This window comes from Podarcis liolepis (genome assembly GCF_965112155.1).
Source record: "Podarcis liolepis genome assembly, chromosome: 5".
In the NCBI taxonomy this organism is placed as follows: domain Eukaryota; kingdom Metazoa; phylum Chordata; class Lepidosauria; order Squamata; family Lacertidae; genus Podarcis; species Podarcis liolepis.
In genome coordinates this window covers 5,178,938-5,203,823 of record NC_139556.1, presented here as the reverse complement: position 1 = coordinate 5,203,823, position 24,886 = coordinate 5,178,938, and the positions used below count along the sequence as shown (strand labels likewise).

Genomic DNA, 24,886 nt, shown 5'->3' with positions numbered 1-24,886 from the left:
TTTGGAGGGCAAGGCATGGCGCGTGGCAAGTTTCTTGCTCCGCTCCCGGGAGACCCAACTTCGGGGCACTTGGCGGCGGCGCCTCCTCCTCGCGTCCCACGAGCCTCCGCAGCCGAGGCTGGGCGGGACGGGAGAGCTTCCCTCCGCCCCCGGGAGGCCGGGCAGGGCGGCTCTCCGGGGCCGAGGAGGTGGGGAAGCGCCTGGGCTGGAGCGGAGGATCCAGTAAGCGCAAGTGACGCTGCGGTAAGTGAGCCCTTTGGGCGCTTTCTTCCTTTCCCCGCCGCTCCCGCCCGCCCGCCATGGCCTCGATCCTTTGCTCACGCCTCTTCTCGTCCGTCTGCAGGGCAGCTGTCGCTTCGGCTGGAGGAAAGGTGCGCGAGGGGAAAGCGAGGTAGGCTTTCGGGGGCGCCCATCGGGGCAGATCCCTCTTCTGCTTCGATCCCGGGGTCTTCTGCAGGAAATGGTCTGCAAAGGGGATCAGCGAGTGGTAATAGTTCAGATGGATTAACTGAACACCTAAACTGGATTAACCTGCTCAGTTTGGGCTCCAACTCAGAGCTTCCTCGGAGCGTAACTTTATTTAATGTTACACAGAAAGGTCACCACTGAATTAAACAAAAAGCAAATTCAGACTTCATCCCTAATATGAATTATTTCCTCTTTTTCAACTAAGAGGGCACCCTGATTAATTGGCCGGCAGAGTTTGTAAAAGATGGTGATTCTTTCCAAAACAACAACAACATTTCTGGCAGGTGCCATTTTAGAAGAGGAATTCTTCTTTCTGCCTCAGGAAAGGAGGGAATGCCTCTTGCACGCTCAGGTCTGCTGTGCCAGGTGCCATTAAAGCAAAATGCCTTTTCTTGGTTAATATTCAAATTGACGTACAGATAGATCAAAATGTATACAATTAACAATACAATTCAACCCCTAAGGCTTGTTTGTTAGTGTGATAGTTCTACAAATGTTACATGCTTCAGTGGCAAACAGTCTCTCCCTGGCTGTGGAGGAGCTTTGCTCCGCTCCAGTCTGACGCCATTTGGCCTAGAGAGAATAGCCAAACACGATAGTCTGCCCTGGAGGTAAATTGTGGCGTGCAGGCCCTGTTCTTATTTCCTGGATTGCACTTGCACTTGTTGGATGAAAAACAGGAAGAAGAACACTCTTGTGAGAAGGCTGTATGTCGACTCCCTCTAATAGTGAAACCTCCTGCAATTTCACCTGCTCTTCTTCTTATTTTGGTCTGCTTTTGTCTTAGAGTCTGACAACAACGTATTTGTTCATATTTCAGCTAGCAGTTTGTGTTTTGCTGTTGTGAAAAGAAAACCAGGGTAGCAGGTTTTCCAAAAGCGAACCCTTCTCTTTTAATGTAAAGAAGATTTGGAACTAAGCAAATCAGCATATTAAGATGAACGTTCAGTTTGCAGCATCTCTAAATTTTGAAAGCTTAAAAAACGCAGGCAAACTCTTCCATGGCCAGTGCAGCATTATCCTTATGCAGAATCAGAATAATATCAGATAGCATATTATTGCTATTAAAGGGTGGCAATTGCCAATTATAATAGTACTGTAATATTTTTACCATCATTGGGGCACTACTTGGATTTTATTCCTCAGGCACCAGAAAGTCTTGGGTCATCTGTATTTTCCTTGTCTCCAAAGATCAGTTGTAATTGCTTTATCAAGCCTCACCACTAGTCTAGTCCTCTCCCATCCTCCCACTTCTTTTCCTTATTTGTAGAATTAGAAAATGTAGATACAGGCTGTGTACACACTTGACCTTTAAAGTACATTCAAAGCACATTCTTTCCCCCAAATAATTTTGGGCACTGTAGTTTGTGAAACTGGTAACTCTGTGAGGGATAATTTACTGTGCCGAGAATTATTTGAGGGAAATGACGAGTGTGTTTTGAGGGTAGAGTGTGTACATCTTCAGGCCCTTTTCAGAATGCAAAAGGCAGATTGCAAACTCTCCTTCTCAAGATGAATTCTTAAAGCGGCAGTTCTTAAAGCACTTCCCTTCAGAATGCTCTCATCTTGGGACAGGGCAGTTAGCAAAATTGAGAGGCGGTCTCAAGCTTCTGCACTTCTGCCATCTTCTAGTCCATGTACAACACATGTACAAAACAATACCTAAAGTGGGAGATACTTCTACAGATGTGATTATGGCCACTAGCTTAAATGACATTTTAGAAGGATTAGACCAGGTATCTTCAACCTTTTCAGGCCCAGGACCCACTTTTAACCCAAACATGCATTTGGGGACCCATTTCTTAAATCTTCTTTGCATGATGGTCTTTTCCCTGTTGCAACCCATCTTGGATCAGGCCACAATGCACTAATGGGTCTTGATCCACCAATTGAAGACCAGTGGATTAGACAATACTAATGAAGGATGGATTTCTTAGCAGTGATTGGCAGGCCATGAATGAAACCTCCATAGGCTACCACCGGATACTGGAGACAATGACAAGGTTGCATGTTGTCTTCATGATTGGCTGCAAACATCCAACCTTCTCTCTGGTTACTTTCAGGATAAGCAAGGCTGGGCTACAGGGAACGTGATTTAGGGAGGCATTTCTTCTGTACGTTCTGTGTGCAGTGGAGGGAGGAGGTGCACAAGACTCCCCAGCAGGTTCCTAAGAGTTAAATTGCGACTGAAATGTGTGGCTCAATTCCAATTTTTCAGAACACTCCTAAGTAATTCCCCATTGCTGAATACTCCAGAGGAAGCCCCAGACCCAAAGTTCTATGTCACCTGAATCACCATGGTTGGTATTCTGGGGACAATCAATGCGGAAGGGATGTTGCCTTCATGTATAGTTTGAGGGAAGACTGTATTTGAAGATCACAGGTCTGAAATCCTGGAAAGCCCCTGTCACAGACCCTTTGGTGCCCATCAAGTTTCCCTGCCCTTCCTGATTTTTCAAAATTGAGAAGTTTTTGGAGGGGGGGGGCGAGGAGTAGTGAGCATTGCCAGTTTTTCTTGCGTGGAATGGGTATTTTGCTATGCCCCCAGACCCCAAAGGTTCAGAGGTTCCTGGTGTCAACAATACTGATCTCAATGGACCAATGACATAACCTGGTACATAGGAGCTAGCTAACCTGTGTTCCTGTGCCTATGAGTTTCTGCAGGGAGGGCATCTAGGTTGCCACTGTTAGCAATGCTATGCTTGCCTTAGATGGACTTTGGGGCTGAACCGACCGGGGCTTCTGTTTTCATTATAGCATGAGGCTTCATGCACAACCACCTGTTCCGTCTGATTAGGAACTGGAGTGAAACAGTGAAGCACATGTGCAGTTGGAATGAGAAAGAACGGAAGACGAGACACATTGAACAAGTTGAGATCGGAGATAACAGAAATAAAAAGAACAAACCCAACCTGTTAATTAGGGCATGGCATTTGATTATAAAGTATAATCAGTATTTGCGCCAGCATCAAAGCAGAAACATCAAGCTACTGAAAGAACAAATAGGAGTCAGACTTAAGCGTTTGTAAGGGAAATTATGCCTCCTTGAAATGGGGGGGGGGGGTGCTTAAAGGAGGCAGTGCTAAAACTACTCCTCAAGAAACCATCCCTGGATTCGGAAAATCTAACTCCCGGCCAGTTGCCAGGCTCCCCTTCTTGGACAATGTACTTGAGTGGGTGGTTGTGGACCAGATCCAGGGGCGTAAGAAGGGGGGGTGCAGTCTGCCCCGGGTGCCACCCTGACGGGGTGTGTGTGTGTGACAAAATGGTGGGTGGCACACTGCAGGGCCTGCAGCGTGCACGAGCCACGCGTCTCAGCACCCACAGGCTCTGTGCTGTCCGCCCGCTGCCCCCCCCAGCTGTAGGGCGGCTGAGGCCCCGCGCGTCCCATCCCTCCCTAAGGGCGCCCCATGCTCCATGCCGTCCCTGTGGGCACCCTGCCCCTGCCCCCCAGGTGCCTAAGAGGCTTCCTCCACTGCTGACCAGATCTATGCGCTCTTGGAGGAAACTGATTTTCTAGATCCATTTCAATCAGGGTTTAGGCTTCGTTCTGGCATAGAAACTGTTTTGTATGATTCCTCTGTGAGGAGAGAGACAGGGGAAATGGGTCCTTATTAATTCTCTTTAGTGGCTTTTGATACCATCAACCATGGTATCGTTCTGGAGTGGCTCTCTAAATTAGGGATCAGTAGCTCCACTTTGCAGTGGGATGGTCGTTCCCAGAAGGTGATGCTTAAGGGAGTGTTTTTCAGCCCCGTGGAGCCTTCAATGTGGAGGTCCTCAGGGTTCAGTTTTATCCCTCGTGCTGTTTAACATCTACATGAAATTACTGAGCGGGGTCATCTACAGTTTTGAAGTACATTTCCAGGAATATTGTGATGGCACTCAGCTCTATTTCTCCTCTACATCTGCAGGTGAGGCAGTGGAAGTGCTGGACCAGACTCTTGCCTCAGTAATGGAATGGATGAGAGCCAACAGACTGAAGCTCAATCCAGATAAGACCAAGGCGCTGTTAGTAGTGCTCTTTTAGTGAGACTAGGGTGGCGCTGTGGGTAAAACCTCAGTGCCTAGGACTTGCCAATCGCATGGTCGGCGGTTCGAATCCCCACGGCGGGGTGAGCTCCCGTCTTTCGGTCCCAGCTCCTGCCGACCTAGGAGTTCGAAAGCACCCCCAAGTGCAAGTAGATAAATAGGTACCGCTTTATAGCGGGAAGGTAAACGGCGTTTCCATGTGCTGCGCTGGCTCGCCAGAGCAGCTTCGTCACGCTGGCCACATGACCCGGACGTGTCTCCGGACAGCGCTGGCCCCCGGCCTCTTTAGTGAGATGGGCGCACAACCCTAGAGTCGGACACGACTGGCCCGAAAGGGCAGGGGTACCTTTACCTTTAGTGAGACTTAGTCATTGCATTTATGAATTAGGGGGGAGATCATGGAAATGAAAGTTATTGTCAAAAACTCTCTGTATAAGAGACCGCTTGCTCTGAAGTATTAGGTCTGTCTTAAGTGTTGTAGCACATCTTCTCAGAAGTCTGAAACTTCTAAGAAGAAGTAGAAGTTTATAAAGAGTTGTCTCACGCTGAGTTGGTCCATCTAGGCTGTGTACACACGGTACCTCTAAAGCACATTTAAAGGCCCTCAGAGAATTCTGATTGCTGTAGTTAACCCTTCCTAGATACAATTCCCAGCAGCTCTTGACAAACTACAGTGTCCAGCATTCTTTGAAGGGGGAAATGGGCTTCAAAGGTATAATTTGTAAGTTCTCAGGAAGAGATCCTTATCTGCTGCCAGAGATCTCGCCAGTTGGAATCTGGGACCTTCAGTAAGCAACACACTCTATCGCTGAGCTTGTCTTTGCCCCCCCCCCCCCTATAGAATAGAATAGTTCCAGAAAATACAGAAGTTAGTTGGTCCCAATCTGAAAATGTTTTCTGCTGAGGGAAATATGTTATATGTTTACTTGCTTCCAGTGTTAGTCAACCAGGAAATAAAAATGAATATATTCACGTGACTTAAGAGTAAATAGCACTTCACCATAGTTAGGTGGAAGTCACTCTTAGTGAAGCTCAGTAAATAGATTAGACCAGCCTTGCAAATAACAGGTGGTTTCATACTCCTTGTTTCACTGGCCTCCGTTTCTCCTCCCATGTCAGGTCATGCAACTTTCTTTCTGAATGCAAGAATTTGTGCATTTCAGCATGCGTGCCTGTTACACAGGCCAGTGTAACTGTTTATAAGAATATGCTTTACACTGTGTGTAAAACCAATGAGATATCTGGAAATACGGATGCTGCGTAGCATTCAGGATGGGAAATATTGGGGCAGGGTCCTCTCTCCCCTCTAAATAGTGCCTTGAGGCAGTGTAAGAACCCCCCTTGGGGTGTATGGGGTGTTAGACGAGGGGTAGTACCTCTGGTGGGGGGACACGCTCTGCTCCTTCGGGGGTAGTTTGTTCACCTTTGGTCCCTACCCTGCACTCAGCTCTCTCCCGCGGCTCCTAGAAGATGCCAGCAGGCGACAGCGGCCACAATCCCGGGAAACGGCTTGGAGTGGCCAGCTAAACCAAGTAAGGGGTAGCCATGCACAGCCGCATCCTATGCCCTTTTCAAATGGGTGTATGTGATGTGGGTTGTTTTTTTATTTTGATTCTGCATTTTGTGGTTTTATATTCTGATTTTATTCTGTGAACCACCCAGAGACCTGCGGGTATCAATTCAACAAATGCATAAGAGTAGTGGGTCTCAGACCCTCGGGGAGTCAGGGACTGCATCTGTATGCCAAGTCAGGCTCCGGTGGACCAAGCAGGTAAGACCGACAGTGGGGTCCAGAGGTCAAGAAGGCGGTTTCTGCCCAAGCTGTAGACCAGGGGTCGGCAAAGTTTTTGTGGCTTGGGCCGATTCCCGGTCCCGCAGACGGCGCGGTGGGCCAGAGTGCACGTGCATGCATGCACAAACGCTATTTTCGGCACCCCTTCCGGCGCAGGGGAGGCGTGTGCAGCTTCCCATTGGGCCGGTAAAACGACCCCCATGGGCCGCTTGTGGCCCGTTTGCCTTAAGTTGCTGGCCCCTGCTGTAGACAGAAGTGAGGGGCACTTCACATGTCCATTGCAACCCTCTGTTAGTGCAGTCTTGTGTCATCTATTCAGAGGTATGTCCTGCTGAGTTCAGTGGTGCTTATTTACTGGCAAGTGTTCACAGGATTGCAGCCTAAAGCTGCAGTCCCATGGAACTTCAAAATAGCACAGTGAAACGTCTGAATGAAATATGCATTGGAATGGACTACACGTAATAAGCAGGCAGGAACCAATTTCCGATGTCAGCCAGAGTAGTATTGCAGAGCAAGGATGAGATAAAAAAAATGAGGGAATGCATGAATGTTCATTGCAGAAGAAAATCTGCCTGAGAGTTATTCAAGCTGTGTTAGGAATTGTTTTAAATATAAACAGTGTTTCAAGGTCATTGAGGCTGATTTGTCACAGGAAATGGCACACGGAAGGGATGAGACGATTACTGTTTGTGACCCTTTAGGGAGCTAACTGGGGGTGGGGGAGACAATCATGTCCCCCCCCCATCTGAGATTTTATGGTTTTGCTGTTGTACAGAAAGTACCTAGAGAGTAATAATATTTGGAATGTTTAATTATGTTTAATCTCACAAGATTTATATAATGCTTCATTGTAATAAAGTCTCACAAAGTGGCATGCAAACAGAATAGAATAGAGTAGCATTAACAGTGAAAAACAATTAAAAGCAACTATTTAAAGCATTTAAAAATAATTAAAATCAATGACAAGCTGAAAACTAGGTTAAAGCCCATGTCAGCCTTCTATATGTCTGGGTAGACTTGCCTGGACAAACATGTTTTCAGCAGCCATGGAGTTTCAAGAGTGGTTGGCACTAACACAGCGATTGCTTAGAAATGTGGAGCAAGTGTTATGAGCTTTTAACATGAAGCTCCATACATTTCCCACCGCATTTATTCAAAAAAGGCATCCTTCTGAAATGAAATGGGGTTGTATTTGCTAAACTGGTGATGGTATCACGTTTTTGGAACTGCAGCATATGCCCTGGACCACATATGCAAACAGCCACTCAGTTTGTTCCCCATTAAAATTTGTGGTTTGTGAAGACACATGACCAAATAATACTCACTCGGTCAAAAGGGCAAAATGGAAATACCTTTCTGTCATTACTTAAAACTTGCTAAATGTCAGTTAATAGCTCAGGTATGTGTGGTTTTGCGGGGGGGGGGGGGAGCCAGTGAACTTAAGCACTGTTTGTATTTTTATTTGTTCTGGACAAACCTGGATGAGAGGTTGGATTATTAATTAACAATATAAAAAAACAGTTTAACACAACTGAAAACCACAAAAATAAGGTGGGTCCTAAAAATATACACCTGAAGTGTCAAAAGCCAGGGTGGGCAGGTGCACCTGCAGCTTTCTCCAAAAACTGACGCACCTTTGTGGGAAGGGTGGCAACATGAGAACAAACAGGCCTTTTCTGTGCTGGCTTCCTGCTTGTGTGTGTGTGAATGTTTCATTTGTTCTTGTGTATTTTTGTGATTTTAATACAGTCGTACCTCGGAAGTTGAACAGAATCCGTTCCGGAAGTCCATTCGACTTCCGAAACGCTCGACTTCCAAAGTGCGGCTTCTGATTGGCTGCAGGAAGCTCCTGCATCCAATCGGAAGCCCCCTCAGACTTTCAGCTTTGAAAAGAACATTCGAAAACCGGAACACTCGTCTCCGGTTTGGGAGCCAGAACGTTCGACTCCCAAGGCATTTGAGAGCCGAGGTACGACTGTACTGTAAACTGCCCTTGAATGAAGGGCGTCATCTAAATTTAATAAACAAATAAAATTTGGAGGAATTGAAATTGCTGAGTCGTCTTGCAGGGCAGCCCCATGTAAAGCGCATTGCAGTCCATCCCTTCTGGAAGTTAGCAGAGCATGGGGTGCAGTGGCCAAGCCATCGCTGCCCAACGGGGCCATAGCTGGCAAACCATCCAGAGCAGGGATTAGGCATTCCTAGCCTCTGAGGCTAAGTGAGCCTCCAGCAACAGTGATGAATCCAGGAGCAGTTGCAGACTGTGGACCTGCTCCTTCCAGGGGAGAGCAATCCCATCCAAAGCAGGCCATCTTCCCACCTCCAGGACATGAGGACACAAAGCACCCCAATCTCTGCAGGATTCAGAATCTGTTTTGGGATTCAGATGTACCTAGTTTTGGAGGAGTGAGTTGCCTTCTGCAATGACTCGCAAGCTATGCCTTTTTGGAAAAAAGAAATGACTCTGGGATGCTAGGAATCTTAAGTTGGTCTCTGACTGCCATCAAGTCACCTGTCTGGAGTGAAGGAATGTCCTTTGGATTGTATGTTGTCACCAGCTCTGCTCCTGGATCTGATGGATGTGGGTAGGGCTGGGGAGTGCTTCTAGGGAGGGGCTGCGCTTTATCAAGCACAAGGCAACCGGAACCTAACTAACTGTGCAATAAGAACTGTAAGTTGAGCTTGCTCTTTCCCTCCTCTTCCCTCCTCTTCCTCTTTCCTCTTATGTCATGCATTTCTACGTTGCAAATCTGGGAGCAGGGACCATTTTAGTACAAAAAGCATGCCCCATAAATAAGTCAGTCAATATCCAATGCAGCAGTCCTTCGATGATGTTTACACAAGGGGAATTTTCTCCTCCTCCTCTCCGCTGCAGAGGACTTTCAGGAAGAGGTCTGCCATGTGGCATGGGCAAGCTGCAGAAGGAGAGGTAATTGCATGGGGAAGGTTGGATGGAGACTGCATTGTGAGAGCAAAGCTACCTTCATCAGGTTCTCCCAACCCTCAGGAGAAGATTTTCGGTGTGTGTCTGGGTGTGTGTGGTGTAGGATCTGCAATGGGGAATCCCCTTCTGGGAGTTCCCTTTTTTGGGCAAGAGCATTGGAGGAAAGTTCTTAAATATAAACAGTTCAGGCTTCCAAGCTTGTATATGGAATATGCCTGTGGAATACAGTGGTGCCTCGCAAGACGAAAAGAATCCGTTCCGTGATTCTCTTCGTCTAGCGGTTTTTTCGTCTTGCGAAGCAAGCCCATCGACGGATTAGCGGATTAGTGCTATTAGCGCTATTAGCGGCTTTTAGCGGCTTATCAGCTTATCGGATCAGCTGATAAGCGGCTTAGTGGCTTAGAAAAAGGGGGGGAAAGGAAAAAAAACCCGCAGGAACTTGCAAGACATTTTCGTCTTGCAAAGCAAGCCCATAGGAGATTTGTTTTGCGAAGCACCTCCAAAACTGAAAACTCTTTCGTCTAGCAAGTTTTCCGTCTTGCGAGGCATTCGTCTTGCGGGGCACCACTGTATGCCTGTTAATTGATGCTTCTGAACCCATAGCTCCCTCCTCCAGAGCAGCTCTGAAGCCCCTTTGAAAACAATGCTAGTGATGACAATGTAAGTGGGTACACTTATCTGTGGCACTCCAAACAAAAAGAAAGGGAAAGTGCCCTGTCTTTGATTTTCTGGTGTATACATCCATCATGTTGTGCTGAATATTTTGATAGCATCCGCCAGATACAGAAGTGATCTCACCAGACAGTTATCTGAAAAGTAATGTAGACAAGTGGAATTCAGTTGTGCTCGATGAGCCTGGACTTAGGGCGCTCTCACTCTGAAGGGTGTTGTCAGGGAACTGCCATCAGAGGTAAGAGGAGAGGTAAGACGCTCCAATGATGCAGGGGAGGGAACTAGCAAGGAGAGAGAGAGAGCTTCCGCTGGGGAAGGAAATCCAGGGGACACCAGGGAGAAAGGGGAGGCTGAGAGTACTGCGGAGGGGAGGCTCCGAGACTCTTCCAGTGAAATCAGCGGAGAGAGCACAGGACCTCTGCTTGGCATGCCCACGCTGCGCAGAAGGCTTCCGCGCAGAGAATCTAGGAGGAGACTGGGCGTCAAAGAATTTCTATGTTGGAGGAAGTTTAGGAGACGCCCACTCACGGATTCTGCCAGTGACTAAGACAGTCGCGTTGTAAGGGCTGTCAAACCAGGGAAAGGTTTAGCTATACGACTAGCTTGGAGCAGTTGGCAGTTTACGCACAAGCAACCCCAATTCCCATTACAGGTGTCTTTAGTAAGAGAAGAATTAATCCATTTTCAAGCATGCGTCGTTTTTCCGACATGCCTGGCTTGGTTCCACGAGAGGCTGGGCCTGCAACATGGCCAATATTAGTTCTTGTTCTATAGCTTTACTGTTACCAAACCTAAGAATCATATACTTACTGATATGATATATGCATTTAAAGTGCTTGAAGCCCGTCACGTATATTATCTCCGTAGTTCTTACAGCCACCCAATATATTTGAGCAGCTTTATTAGCTGCTTCTTGCAGCTGAGAGAATAGTGGTGTTTCTAAGGTCCTCTTTTTCAGTCGCCAGCTGAGGTGAGATCAGAACTGGGGGCTGTCTCGATTACACCGAGCTGCGTCACTTCTCTGCATGCTAAACTGTTCCACCCTCATTGATCATGGGGCACCAGTTTAGGCCTCCTTCCAAAAATGCGGGGGGGACAGGACACAGTTTGACTTAATTCCAGAAGCAAATAAAGCATTTATCTTCCATGCTATCAGCATTCATTTAAACCAGGCCACCTGGCCACCTTGGAATCATAAATCTGCATCTTTGATCCTTGCTTTATCATTTTAAACAAGTTGGCTGGAAAAACAGCATGCTAACTTGCAGCTGAATTCTGGACTGCATAAGCAAATATCTGTGTTGGTTTATTAGCCAAAGGGAGGGTTATATTACCATAACAGGTGTGAGCTGGCATATGTTGCGCTTTGCAGTTTTGCCCTGATGTTGTATGACTTGTTTGCATGTCTAATTTCTTAGGCACGTGAGCTTATTCTCAGTCCTTTTCAGAAAACAGTTTTGGCTTTGTACAAATACAGGCATTTCTGCTCTTGTTTTAAACACGTTTTTAAAATGTTCCCACAAGAGTTTCAGAATATTCTCACCCGCACATCATAAATAAATAAATAACACACTTAAGGGAATTATAAAAAAATCACTATGAAAAAGAACGGCATGGGAGAATGGGTGAGTGAATTTGAACCCTGGTCTCTCAGATGCTAGGCCAACACTCTAACTGGCCCGTTTTGCAGAACATGTTAAACCATAGTTTGAAGTGATTTAATGTGAATGAGCAACGTAGAGCTGCCTGCTGCTTCCCCTTTCCTTTCTTTAGCGTGTCTGGGAGAAAACAAACCAAAAGTTGGTTTGCTGCTATAAGCAAACTAGTGTCTAACAAAGCTGGAGTGGAGTGGAGTGGAGTGGAGCTCATTGTTTTGAGCTGAGCTTTTTGACCACATTGCAAAGTAGGAGCCAATGTGCCATGGGAACAAGGCTGCAAAAATGGCTCTTTGCCTTGTAGAAAATTAGAGGCCTAAGTTAAAGTCTAACTTGATATCAGAAACGATAAAATATGCCACCGCTCTGTGACCCAGTGTCCCAGAGATTCGATGCGGGTGGCTTGTGAGGAGGCCTTAATGGTGATGGCAAGCATCTAGCTTCCATAGGTTGCTGATGATGCACCTTTTTACCCTGGCCTTCGAAAATAGAAGAATTTGATCACTGAGGCTGATCCCAAGAAGATTCGGACCTCCTCTCCCTTGGTCTGCTGCAACAGACAAGAAGCAATGGAGCCAAAGGACACAATTGTCATCAAGTCAAGCAGAGGTGAAGATCCCAGCTGGGCAGCGTCTTCAAACTAGAGCAGATTGCTCAGACTGAGGAACTAGCTAGACACAGATAAGCAGATGCTGTAGCACGGATGCACTCTTGAAGTCCAGAGCTCAGTTTACCAGTTTATTCTGGGTTGCCACTGGAATTTGGGTGGTTCTTTGGATATATTTAAGAGCAAGCTTGTTGCAGCAGATGTCTTCAAGCTGATTTCAGCTGCGTGATATGAACGACCTGTTGGTTTTGTGTTGCCAACAGCACAGATGCCTCTCAAATGGTTCCTCATATAGGGTGTTATTCAGGTCAGCCATTCTGTCAACAAAAAGCTTTAGCAACGAAAAGACAAAAGTGTCGAGAAGGGGGCTGAATTTAGCCTCTGGAAAAGAAGAGGTGTACGCCTGGCAAAACAGTTAAAGCGACAAGCAAACTGTCTTACCAGAGACCCACAGAACACTCACTCTGTCAATGGTAACTGCCAAGCAACAGCTAAGGATGCCTGAAAAGATTATTCATTAAGCAAAACTGAAATATGCAGTTAATGGGTGGAATTAACAATAGCGCTAAGGAGATCGCTCTGCAAGTGCAGGCATTTCTGCTTGGTCTGATGGAGCGACCGCCCCTATCCACTGTTTGTGGGGTTCTTCCAAGCCCCCCAGCCAACTTGGGGAAGGTGCAGGGGTAGGAAAGGGTAGGGGAGCACCATTCAGTAGTAGGACTCACTCTGGCTCCCATGAGCACAAGTAGTTAGTTGAATCCAGCCCAAAGAAACTAACCACTATCATTAACACATTCTTTGGGTTCTGCTGCAGAGTCTAACCTTAAATGCTAGATACCTGCCTTGTATTCAGTAAAAAAATGTTTGTTCGTTTTAGCTGTAGCTGTGTGCCGAAGGCATTGTTAACCAATATGAAAAGATTATGTTTCATTTTATTACAGCTTCTACAGCTAGAAGAAGCCATGGCCCGAATGGGACAAAACTCCAGACACTTCCTTCTCTCCAGCCACAACAATGTCAATGCAGAAGAGAACAGTCACAACAGATCTGTAGACATCGCAGAGCAAATGGAGATGAATATCAGGTATCACATGGTATTAACACTCTGCTTTTCCTTCTGGGTAACTGTTTGGTTTTTAAGCTTGTATGAGGTCAGTTCTTACAATACATGTTAGATGAGTAGAGTGAAAATCCAGTGTTATCATTTCTGATGATCTGCGTTATCTAGACCTCATCTAGCAGTCTTTCCCGTCTCCAGGTCACAAATAACAGTCATTCTTAAGAAGCTCAGCTGTTGCAAAGAGCAGCTGACAAAGTCATCTTCGCTGCGTTCTCTAGATACCTTGTCTTTTAAAGCTACTTAACCTACTGATCAGTGCATAAAAGTCTCTCTCTCTCATTAAAACCGTATTTTTGTTTGGAAGCTTGGAATAACTCAACAGCAAAACACACTTATTTCAAAGATGTGCCCCTTATTTTTCTAGTGACTGCCTGTTAAATTTTACCATACCTTGGCATAAGAATATAAAGACTACAAAACCCTGTGACACACCAAAGATGTAGCCTTGCAATTGAGTTCCCCAAAATGTTTTTAGTCCATCTGCCCACATGAAACAGAACAAAGAGGAAAGCAACACTGTTCTCCAATTTACAAAAAACTTGCATACTTCACATACTCATAGGCAATTCTTGCCATGGGCAAGTGGTCATTTACTAGCCTGTCTTAAAGACTAACGGTGGAATCCAGTGCATGTTACTTTGGGAGAATTTTGGCCCATTCTTCTTTACAGCATTGCACCTTCAGTTCATTGAAGTTTGCTGGCATTTGTTTATACATCGCTCTCTTAAGGTCCCGCGCAGCATTTCAATTGGGTTGAGGTCTGGACTTTGACTGGGCCATTGCAACCCCTTGATTCTTTTCTTTGTCAGCCATTCTGTTCTAGATTTGCTGGTGTGCTTGGGATCATTGTCCTGTTGCATGACCCAATTCCAGCCAAGCTTCAGCTGTTGAGCAGATAGTCACACATTTGGCTGTAGGATACTTTGGTATAAAGTGGTGCCCCGCAAGACGAACGCCTCGGAAGACGAAAAACTCGCTAGACGAAGGAGTTTTTCGTTTTCTTAGCCGCTTCGCAAGACGCATTTCCCTATGGGCTTGCTTCGCAAAACGAAGCTTGCCCCGCAAGCTCCGGGGATAGCGGGGAAGCGCAGCGCGTCTTCCCCGCTGTCCCCGGACCTCTTTTGAAGCAAGGGGCGGCGGGGAGAAGATCGCTTCTCCCCATTGCCAGTCCCGCAATCTCCAGGGACTTCTCTGGGCGATCTTCTCCCCTCCGCCCCTTGCTTCAAAAGAGGGGACAGAGGGGAAGGCGCTCTGAACCAAGGGGCGGCAACGGGGAGAAGTGATTCTCCCCGCTGCCCCTTCCCTTGCTTTAAAACAGGTCCGGGGACAGAGGACCTGTCCCCGGAGATTGCGGGGCAGGCAACGGGGAGAAGCAATCTTCTCCCCGCCGCCCCTTGCTTTAAACAGGTCCAGGGACAGAGGGGAAGGCGCGTGGCGCTTCCCCTCTGTCCCCGGACGGTCTGCATAGGAACGCATTGATTGATTTTCATTGCATTCCTATGGGAAACCGTGCTTCGCAAGACGAAAAACTCGCAAGAAGAAAAAACTTGCGGAACGAATTAATTTCGTCTTGCGAGGCACCACTGTACAGAGGAGTTCATGGTCGACTCAATGACTGCAAGGTTCCCAGGTCCTGTGGCTGCAAAACAAGGCCAAATCATCACCCTTCCGCCACCGTGCTTGACAGTTGGTATGAGGGGTTTGTGCTGATATGCTGTCTTTGGTTTTCACCAAACATGGCACTGTGCATTATGGCCAAACATCTCCACTTTGGTCTCATCTGTCCAAAGGACATTGCTGCAGAAGTCTCATGGTTTGTTCAGATACAACTTTGCAAACCAAAGCCATGCTGCCATGTTCTTTTTCGAGAGACGAGGCTTTCTCCTGGAAACCCTTCCAAACAAACCATACAGTGGTACCTTGGGTTAAGAACTTACGGTAATTCGTTCCACAGGTCTGTTCTTAACCTGAAACTGTTCTTAACATGAGGTACCACTTTAGATAATGGGGCCTCCTGCTGCCGCTGCACCACCAGAGCACAATTTCTGTTCTCATCCTGAAGCAAAATTCTTAACCCGAGATACTATTTCTGGGTTAGCGGAGTCTGTAACCTGAAGCATCTGTAACCTGAAGCGTCTGTAACCCGAGGTACCACTGTACTTGTTCAATCTTTTTCTAATTGTACTGTCATGAACTTTAACATTTAACTTGCTGTTAAATAAATGATGACACAGCGTAATATGTCATGTGTTGTTGTTCATCTGAGGTTGTATTGACTTAATTTTAAGACCTGCTAAGCGACAAATGATTGCCGTTATGCCCCAATATGTAAAACCACAGAATTCAAAGAGGGTGCACTTTCTTTTCCCCGTGACTGTAAATAGGGCTTATATTCAGTTTCGGATTGCAGTCTGACAAATGTTTTGTGGCATAAGCTTTGCTGGGCTCCTGTCCCCATTATCAGACAAATTCTGTGCAAATCCAAATGCTTATTGGGCACCTATCAAATACTTTGCTCTAATACAACAAAATACTGCAATAAATTCATTTAGTCTTTATGGTGAGGAAGACCCACCTCCAGTCCCAGATTCAACTCTTAGACTTCACAGTTGAAATGTTTTTTCTTGAGACCTTGGCGAATTGTTATCAGTCAGAGGAAGCAATTGTGAGCAAGATGTGCTGGTGATCTGACACAGGGTCAGGCCACATCATATGCCCGTCTGCCGTAGGACATGCATTAGCGGCAACAGACAGTCACATTGACTGCTCTGCAATAAGGACACAAAGGCACTGCTTCTATTAAGCTTTCCCTTTAGAAATAACAGCAAACCCTTAATAATTCACATTGTTATCTTCAGCAAGCATCAAAGAATCTTTTTAGGTTACATGATTGATAAGACCTAATTAAATTAGCACATTGCTTTCCCTCCCGCAAGAGAATTCTGATCTACAGCAGAATTGGATTTGTATGGGGGGGGGGTTGGGGTGGGGGGGGGATCAAATCCTGACCTGACAATCCAAACTCTGTATCCCTTAATTATCCCTTAGTTATGCAAATTAAGGCCGTATGCAGAATTTGTCATAAGGTCCTGCAGCCCTACCTCAGCCCTTGTCCCTCAGCCATCCCGGTGGCTATTTAGATTTTAGTGGCTGTTGCCTGCACATTTTCAAACCTAGCTTCACAGAGTAGAAAGTTTTTTTAAAACAAAAAATTCTCAGGAGGCTGGTTTCCACATTATGTGCCAGTTTTTCCACCACAGAATCAAAGCATAGACACATCCCTGCTGAAACCACCATGGTTTGGCCCTGCCAGCGTTTTGTGAAAGCCTTACATGGGGGCAATGTTGTAATGATGTTTCAAGGGGTCGGACAGTTAGAGGCGGTTGTTCTGTATTTAATTGTGATGTTGCTATATTTTATTGTATATGTTTTTATTTATCTTGGGGACCATGTAGCTGAAAGGGAGGATATGTAAACCTAAATAAATACAGGCACCCATCCACCCGTCCCGATAAATAAATCTATTCAAATCTGGAAATGGCAGCAGAGAGCTGGAGAGTCCTCGTGGCTTGTTCCCCAGAAGCCAAAGAAGATTTTTCCTGTAGTTTAGGACTCTGGCGTTGGCTTGCACACTGCCACCCCCCCACTGTGCGGCTTCTCCAGCCTCTCTGGGGTCACAGGGCTCTGAGGGGTAGCAGCTCCCCTGGGAAGGAGAATGTTCAAGGTAAAGAGAAGATTTAGAATGCATTAAAAGAGCTGTCGCTTCCAAAATGGCACGCGGGAGCTCTCTGCTCAACAGCGGATGGGTGGTAAGCCGCTCCTGGCTCTGCTGTGTGGCTCCCCTGCTCTCCCTGGCGAGATTGCGGGCAAGGAGGGAAGGAAGGGGGCCTCTCTTGCCCCTTAGATCACCCAAACAAAAGTGGGGAGGGGGACAGAAAACAGCACTCCCCAGTTACACACATTTCACGTCCCTGTGGAACGCCCTCCCACCAGATGTCAAAGAGAAAAACAACTACCAGACTTTTAGAAGACATCTGAAGGCAGCCCTGTTTAGGGAAGCTTTTAAAGTTTAATAGACTATTGTATTTTAATATTCTGTTGGAAGCCGTCCAGAGTGGCTGGGGATACCCAGCCAGATGGGCGGGGTAAAAATAATAAATTATTATTATTATAAATTATTATTATTATGCATGGGGGGGGGCCTGGAACATAACCCCTGCCTAAGTGGGGAGTTGCCTGTACGTAGAATAGCCTAATGGTGGCTTATTGGACTTCAGGGGGTGGAAGAATCACAGCCACCTAGAGATTTAAAAAACACATTTATTTATTTACTATTATTATTTTGAAAGATTGCTCCTTTGTAGATACTTAAGAATCTCAAGAACTGCCTTGCTTGATCAGGTCAAAAGTCCATTTGATCTAGCATTCAATTCCAAGCAGTAACCAGAGCATGTGAACATTTCATATAGTGAGTATAGCCACTTAAAGCCATCTAAGCTAGCGGGCATCACCCCATCAGATGGTAATGAGTTCCATCAGGTATATGTCTCCCATCGCTGTTCCTTTTTAAAAAAAACTATAAAGTCCCAACATTTAGCTGTTCCTCACAGGGAAGCTGCTCCAACCTCTCGACCATTTTAATTCTTTTTCAACTCCCTTATATCATTTTTGAGAGGGCAACCACAAGCTGCTTATGCATTATCTATGTTCAGTCATTTATCAGTTAAGTTGTCTGTTTGCCTGTTAATTTGTTCAGCATTGGGACAGATCTGTAATGAAGGATCATCTTCATGTGTGTTCAACATTTCCAGGGCTGCAACTCAAGTTGGACTCCAGCTTGCAATGATAGGGGACGAGTGTAACCGGATGTACACTGGGAAACGGGAGGATTCACTGCTTCATCTTGCAAAGGGGTAAGGTCTGCCTAGGGGGGGTTTCTGTATTCTATTTCTGAAAGGCCTCTTTCAATAGCAAGTGCTTTTAAAATGCTCACCAGTTCGTACAAACAAACAAAACCTCTCTGCAAGTAGAAAATGTGCATGGCAAGGTGTGGACAAGGCAATAAACTTTCTTTGTAAGTGTTGCTACTTTTTATTTGCATTGTGTGCTTCATCTTTAAATGTAGAGGAACATAAAAAATAAGCTACCCAGCCTGAAATTGCAAGTGTTATGTTCCATCCTACCACCTTTATTCCCTCAGAAGGGAATAAATTGCCTCTTTGCCTCAGTGCCTAGGAGAGTCCTCATGGTGCCCAGGTGCCCACTTGTTTGCAGGATTGCAGTTGGCCACTTGGCCAGGGTGCAGAACAAATCATTATTGTGCGAGTTCCTGTCATCCCCATTATGTAATGTGCTTTTAACTTGTTCATAAATGATCTGCAGTTTGCTTATAATACCCAGTTGTTTAGGGCTGTAAAAACTAAATGAATTGAGAGAAACTTCAGAGGGATCTCTGCAAACTAGGTATTAAAATGGCAAGTGTGATTCCGTGTAAGCAAGTGTAAATTAGTGCACATTGAGGCAAAAAATACTAACGGGGTTTGATGCTGGAGGTGACTGAGCAGGAAAGTGATCTTTGGATTCTGGTGGATCACAGTGAAAATGTTGATCCAGTGCAGGCATAGGCAAATTCAGCCCTCCAGATGTTTTGGGACTACAGTTCCCATCATCCCTGACCACTGGTCCTGTTAGCTAGGGATAATGGGGGTTATAGTCCCAAAACATCCGGAGGGCCGAGTTTGCCCATTCCTGATCCAGTGTGCATCTGCTGTGAAAAATGTGGATGCCATGTAAGGGATAATTAGAAAAGAGTTTGAAAATAAAACTGCCAATATCACAATGTTTTTATATAACCGTATGTGGCTTGAAAGCAGTTCTGGTTGCTGCACCTCAAAAAGGATGTTGTAGAACTGGAAAAGGTTCATAAAAGGGTTACCAAGCAGATGAAGGTACTGGAGCAATTCCCCTAGGAGCAGATGCTACAGTGGTGGGGCTTTTAAGCTTAAAAAAGGGCAAGGAGTAAAGGGAGGACATCAAAGAACATTATGCATCCCTGGTGTGGAGAAAGTGAGCATAGTTTTTATCCCTCCCTCATAATACTAGACCTGGGTTTGTCCAATAAAGCTGAAGGTTGAAAAATTAAGGGTACACAAAAAGGGAGTACTTCTTTGTGCAGAGCATTGTTAATCTATGGAATTTGTTACCAGAAGCTAGGTAAAGGGACCCCTGACCGTTAAGTCCAGTCGCGAACGACTCTGGGGTTACGTGTTCATCTCGCTTTATTGGCCGAAGGAGCCGGCGTTTGTCCACAGACAATGTGGCCAGCATGACTAAGCCGCTTCTGGTGAACCAGAGCAGCGCACAGAAACACCGTTTACCTTCCCACCGGAGCGGTACCTATTTATCTACTTGCACTTTGATGTGCTTTCAAACTGCTAGGTGGGCAGGAGCTGATCGGCAAGCCCTAGGCTCTGTGGTTTTAGACCACAGCGCCACCCTACCAGAAGCTAGGATGGCTTTAAAAAGTAGCTGTTACATTCACATTGAAGCCACCAGGTGGCTTATAGACATTGTAGACAACTATGCTGCCGATTTTTGTTTGATTGTCTGCAAAGCTGAATCATCCATGTGCTCACATTTGGCACAGGTTTGACTTGTAAGAAACTGTGAATTTAAATGTAGATATTTGTATTGTCTATGCTGCATATCTATGGCCAAACTATATGTGACATTAAATGTAACTTTGCATTTAATGTGCAATTCTGTTTTCAATGGCTAATTGTACCAACCTGGAAAAGATCATTATAAGGGATCATTATGGAGTCACAGAAGACAGGTTAAGCCTTTCTGCCCCTGCAGAAGTCCTGAGGAATATCCCTTCTCTTTGCACCGAGGGATATGTGTGTGTGTGTGTGTGTGTGTGTGTGTTCCTCACAATGCCAGTAGCACCTCCAGAGGAGGGATTTTGATTTTGCTCAAGATTGCAGAAGGGAAAAAGGATTAAATTCTTATTTGTACCTGCTGAGACCACCAAGGATGTATTTAATGTTATGTGACTTCTAGTCTGGCCAGCTCCCATCATTCCTTTGTAGTCTAGTTTACAATCAAGAAACAGAATCCAAGATTCACTCTGCAAAGTGAACTGAGAATGTCAATGGCAGCCTTCACAAATAAAACAGCTTCAAAAAGTCATTTGCTTCAGAGAGGGAAGAAATGGGAAGTCACACTTTCCAAAGTCAGTTTCCGATTTGCTTGTTTGATTAGGTAAAGGTAAAGGGACCCCTGACCGTTAAGTCCAGTTGTGGCCGACTCTGGGGTTACAGCGCTCATCTCGCTTTATTGGCCGAGGGAGCCAGTGTAAAGCTGGTCATGTGGCCAGCATGACTAAGCCACTTCTGGAGAACCAGAGCAGCGCACGGAAATGCCGTTTACCTTCCCGCCGGAACGGTACCTATTTATCTACTTGCACTTGATGTGCTTTCGAACTGCTAGGTTGGCAGGAGCAGGGACTGAGCAACGGGAGCTCACCCTGTCGTGGGGATTCGAACCGCCGACCTTCTGATTGGCAAGTCCTAGGCTCTGTGGTTTAACCCACAGCGCCACCCGCGTCCCTGCTTGTTGATTAGAAGCATTGTTTGATTAGAAGAATTTAATACTTGATTTGGAGCTCAGTATTCATTTCCATAATACCTGTTTAATTTTAAACTAAATTCTAATTCTCCCAACTATTTTGTTTCTCAATAGGATAGCAGCCAACGTTTTTCACACTTGTATCTGGAGTAATTTTAGAAGTATTATGAAAGCCTTTGGGAGTTTCTTGAACAGTGGCTGGAGAAAGAAGATTCTCGACTGTAACTGGGTAAATTGCATATTATTTTGCATTTGCAATTTTTCGACTGAGGGGCTGGAAAGAAGAAAAAAAGGTAGTAAAAGGGAATTTGGAATCTTGCAGTGCAGTCCTATGCTTGTCTCCAGGGACGCGGACTTATAAAAAATATTGGGGGGGGCCCGGGAAAGCTCATGAATAATAAATAAGCTCATGAATATGCAAATAAAGTGGCACCGCCTCCTCGTGAGCGAATAGGGGAGAGCGTGCTGCACCTATTAATCAGCTCCGAAGGGTGGAGCTTTTGCTCGGGAGGGAGGGCAGGAGGCATGCAGCCCGACCCTGTGCATTTTGGGCTGGGGGAGGGGCGGCGATGGCGTTCTGCTGGAGGGGCGCCGGAGATTATTGGGGGGGCGGAGCCCCCCCAAACGAATTTTTGAGGGGGCTCGGGCCCCCTCAAGCCCCATGGAGTCGGCGCCTATGCTTGTCTCCTTGTAAGCTGAACTCCATTTAGTTCAATGGAGCTCACTCCCAAGTTAAATAGAATTGCATTGTCAGCCTGCAGTTCCGCCCCCTTTTGTGCTTTGGCCTGATGGTTTTCATATAACTGAACTGTAAAGGTTTGTGGCTTATGCTGCTATTAGGTTCCTGCCCAATTTTGCTTGTGTTTCCTTGAAAACTATTACAGTAATAGCAAATCAGGATGACCTCTATATAAATGCATAGACCGTTGCCAGTGAATGCCAGAAAAAAGTGTGCTTCCCTGTAACCCCCAAATTAGTGCAAAACAGGATTTATGGGTTGGATCCAGAGAGGCAGTCTGTTCTGATATGCTTACTGAGAAGTAAGCCCCACTGAGTTCAATGAGATCTCCTGCCAGATAGGGGTACAATCTTGCGCTCAAATTCTCATTAAAATCAACAGGACTTAAGTCATGGCTGTCTTTTCACATCAGCTTCGATGGGTACAAAATCCAACCTAATGTGTTATGCTTTGTGCTGGCAGATTCTGCATTAACTAATTACTCTTTTCCTCCTCCGCTTTCCCTAAATTTCCAAGGCAGCAAAAAATAATGATGATTGTAGGCTTTCTATATTCACCTTTTTAGAAAATTTAAACTCTTATTTGTGAAGCTAGGAGTGGTTCTTGAAGGGGTTATGGGTGATGTCCATCGCAGCACTGCCTAAGACCATCATCATCATCATCATACCTTTCTTGTCAATGTACAACCTGTGTACAATGAAATTAACCGAGCCTCCCTCCCCCCCAACACTGAATCTCATTGCACTGTGTGTGCTTGTCGCACAACACACCAACCCCCGAAAGTCAGTTGCACTATATTATTTTCCATTCAGCAGCCTAACAGCCCACGGATAGAAACTGTTTTTTAGCCTGATTATACTTCTATATCTCCTGCCTGAGGGTAGAAGATTAAAGAGGTGCTGGCCGGGGTGTGAATTGTCCCTGAGAATTTCCTCACTCTTCACTTTGTGCCCTTGCCCCCAGCAGTGAAGAAGAGCAAAGGCTTTACCTTTCAGTTAAGCTTGGGAACGCTTCCATCAAAACTACACTTGGTAGATTGGTTGGTCCTAACAAAGGCATTTCCTATTATTATTATTATTATTATTATTATTATTATTATTATTTTAAGCAGCACTAGCATTGCGCAAACAGGGAGCTTTTCATGTGGGAGAGAATCCCAAGATGTGAAGAACAAACATTTTGCTGCTCCTGAATTCTGGACTGGTGCAGCTGACGAAGTACATGATGCCCACGTTGCTGGACTCCCAACTCCCATCATTTATTTTACAAATTGATAAACTACTCCACAGCCTGAGGGAATCAAAGCCGTGCACAGTGTTGAGAAGATAACGTGCAAAACAAGCAGATTCAAAAAAGCATTCAAAGCATTCCTGCAAGCCATAAAAGCATTCCTATAGTTGTGCAATTAATATTTTGTAAATGACTGGGACACACTTCTGGGGAAGCCTTCTTAAACAAAAATGCCTTTGTTATGAGGCTGAGGGGAATTGGAGTACAAAACCAGGGCTGCAGGTCAGCCCCCCTGGAACTACCGCAGGTGATTTTTTCCCTGCTCTCATTCTCTAATTCTTGTGGTATTTAATCAGTGTGCTTATTCTTTTCCTAAACAGATTCTTTGGGTCCCTCTGAACTGCGTGCGCCAGAAATGGTGGCCAGCCGCGCTGCTTGCTATTTTGATGTGGGGTCTGGTCACTTACGGACTGCAGGACTAGTCACAAGAGTTGCCAATTGAAGGTCACTGCTGGACTCTGACCAATCTTCAACTCACCCAGGAGGTGGCATTTGCTTTGGTTGTTTTTTAAGAAGTTGGCTGTGGATAACTTTTTTCTATTTAAAATGTAGGCTAGTGCTGGGTCACTACTGTTTTCATACTTTTAAAATAAATATTGATATGGGGTTGTTGCTGGATAACTACCTGAATTGCTTGTTTTGAAATATGTACGTTCAAGTGATCCAAGTCTGACTTTTATACTAAAAGAGAGGGTTTTTTTGTTTTGTAAAAGGGAATATGGAAAGTTGACAGAAGGGTATGCTGGCCATCCTTTTTAACACTTGCACTGTAAAATATCTAATGAAAATTGGAGATCTTAAAAGACTTGAAAAATAAAACTGATGTTCCAAATCTAATTACATTATTTCCTTTGACGTATGTTTGAGCGCGATCCATTCTGCACACATCCCATTTATGGATCCAGCCATCTCTCTCCTCTCATCCACGTACATCGGAGACTGCTTTGCCACAGACTGCTGATATTAGGATTACGCCCATTTACAGTGGGTTCTTTTCTCCCTAGTGTCATTCTTTCAAGCTTTATATGGCTATATGGTAGAATTGGCATCTGAAGTTGATAACACTCTTGAGCTCTTTTGGCTGGTAGCTTTTGACAATGTCTTAATGGCATACATACTGATTTCTTACCATTTCGTACCATTGCCTTTGGTTGCATGAAGCCTCTGAAGGTCCTCGTGAGGTTTGGTCCTCTGCTTGAAGAAGTACAGGCATAAATTAGTGGGGGTGGAGTGGGGTTTACTTTCTGATGCTGGTCATAAGATATAGTGGACTCTGAGAATGGAATGGGGGCAGGGTGGGCTTACGTGTGCTCGGCCAATGTGCGCAGGGGCTCTGGTCTCCACCTGTATTCAATAAAGTTTATCAGGACAAAACTTGAAAATGCTGGTGTTAACACAATAGTATGTTCCAGTGACCTATATTTACCAGTTTAGACTGCAGAGGGGGCTTGCATGTTTGACAAGAAAATCCCTAAAAATAAAATACCTAAAAACCTGTATGTTTTCCCTTAAGCTCCTTGGAGGAAGATAGGAAACACATAAATTAACATGGGTAGACAGAAAGCTTGTAGTTCGGAAAGATTATGTACTTAAGGAATTTGTGGATTATAAAGTGGCTTACTATGCTTTTTTAAAATATAAATTTGACTGATAAAAAACTTTAATATGTAATTAACTACAAGAAAATTAAGAAACATTAAGAAAACTTGGTCATAACTCAACAGCCTCTATTTATGACTTCACATTGAAAGCTATGGAAAAGAAACGAATCTCCAAGCCCCACTTAAAAGATGCAGGAGCTGGGGCTGGCATCCTTAGGCCATCTTAGGCTGCAGGGATCATCAGTCTTCCCTGAGCCTTTCCCCCCTAAAAGGGTTTTTTTTAATTTTGTGTTTTATATTTCTGCCACCTCACGGCTTCCCCAGCTCTGCAAATACC

The 24,886-nt window shown here is 45.4% G+C and overlaps 1 protein-coding gene across 3 annotated transcripts; it reads left to right on the top strand.

Moving 5' to 3' along the window:
* Positions 1-23,785, top strand: LOC310707012 (uncharacterized protein). Of its 3 annotated transcripts, none has more exons than XM_083503569.1 (6): positions 1-243; positions 344-391; positions 13,121-13,254; positions 18,102-18,203; positions 21,034-21,148; positions 23,269-23,785. In XM_083503569.1, exons 1-6 carry the CDS (start codon positions 16-18, stop codon positions 23,368-23,370), a joined length of 729 nt encoding a protein of 242 aa, XP_083359695.1. In that variant the 5' UTR covers positions 1-15; the 3' UTR covers positions 23,371-23,785. The 3 variants fall into 3 exon arrangements, with proteins under 3 accessions (XP_083359695.1, XP_083359694.1, XP_083359693.1); XM_083503568.1 differs by having other exon boundaries at positions 13,112-13,254; XM_083503567.1 differs by having other exon boundaries at positions 344-487; positions 13,112-13,254.
* The last annotated feature ends 1,101 nt before the right edge of the window (positions 23,786-24,886 follow it).

Coding starts and splice junctions, on each gene's coding strand:
- LOC310707012 (XM_083503567.1), top strand. CDS start 16: ATGGCGCGTGGCAAGTTTCTTGCTCCGCTCCCGGGAGACCCAACTTCG. Junction 488..13,111: donor GCAAAGGGGATCAGCGAGTG/GTAATAGTTCAG, acceptor ATTTTATTACAG/CTTCTACAGCTAGAAGAAGC. Junction 18,204..21,033: donor CTGCTTCATCTTGCAAAGGG/GTAAGGTCTGCC, acceptor GTTTCTCAATAG/GATAGCAGCCAACGTTTTTC.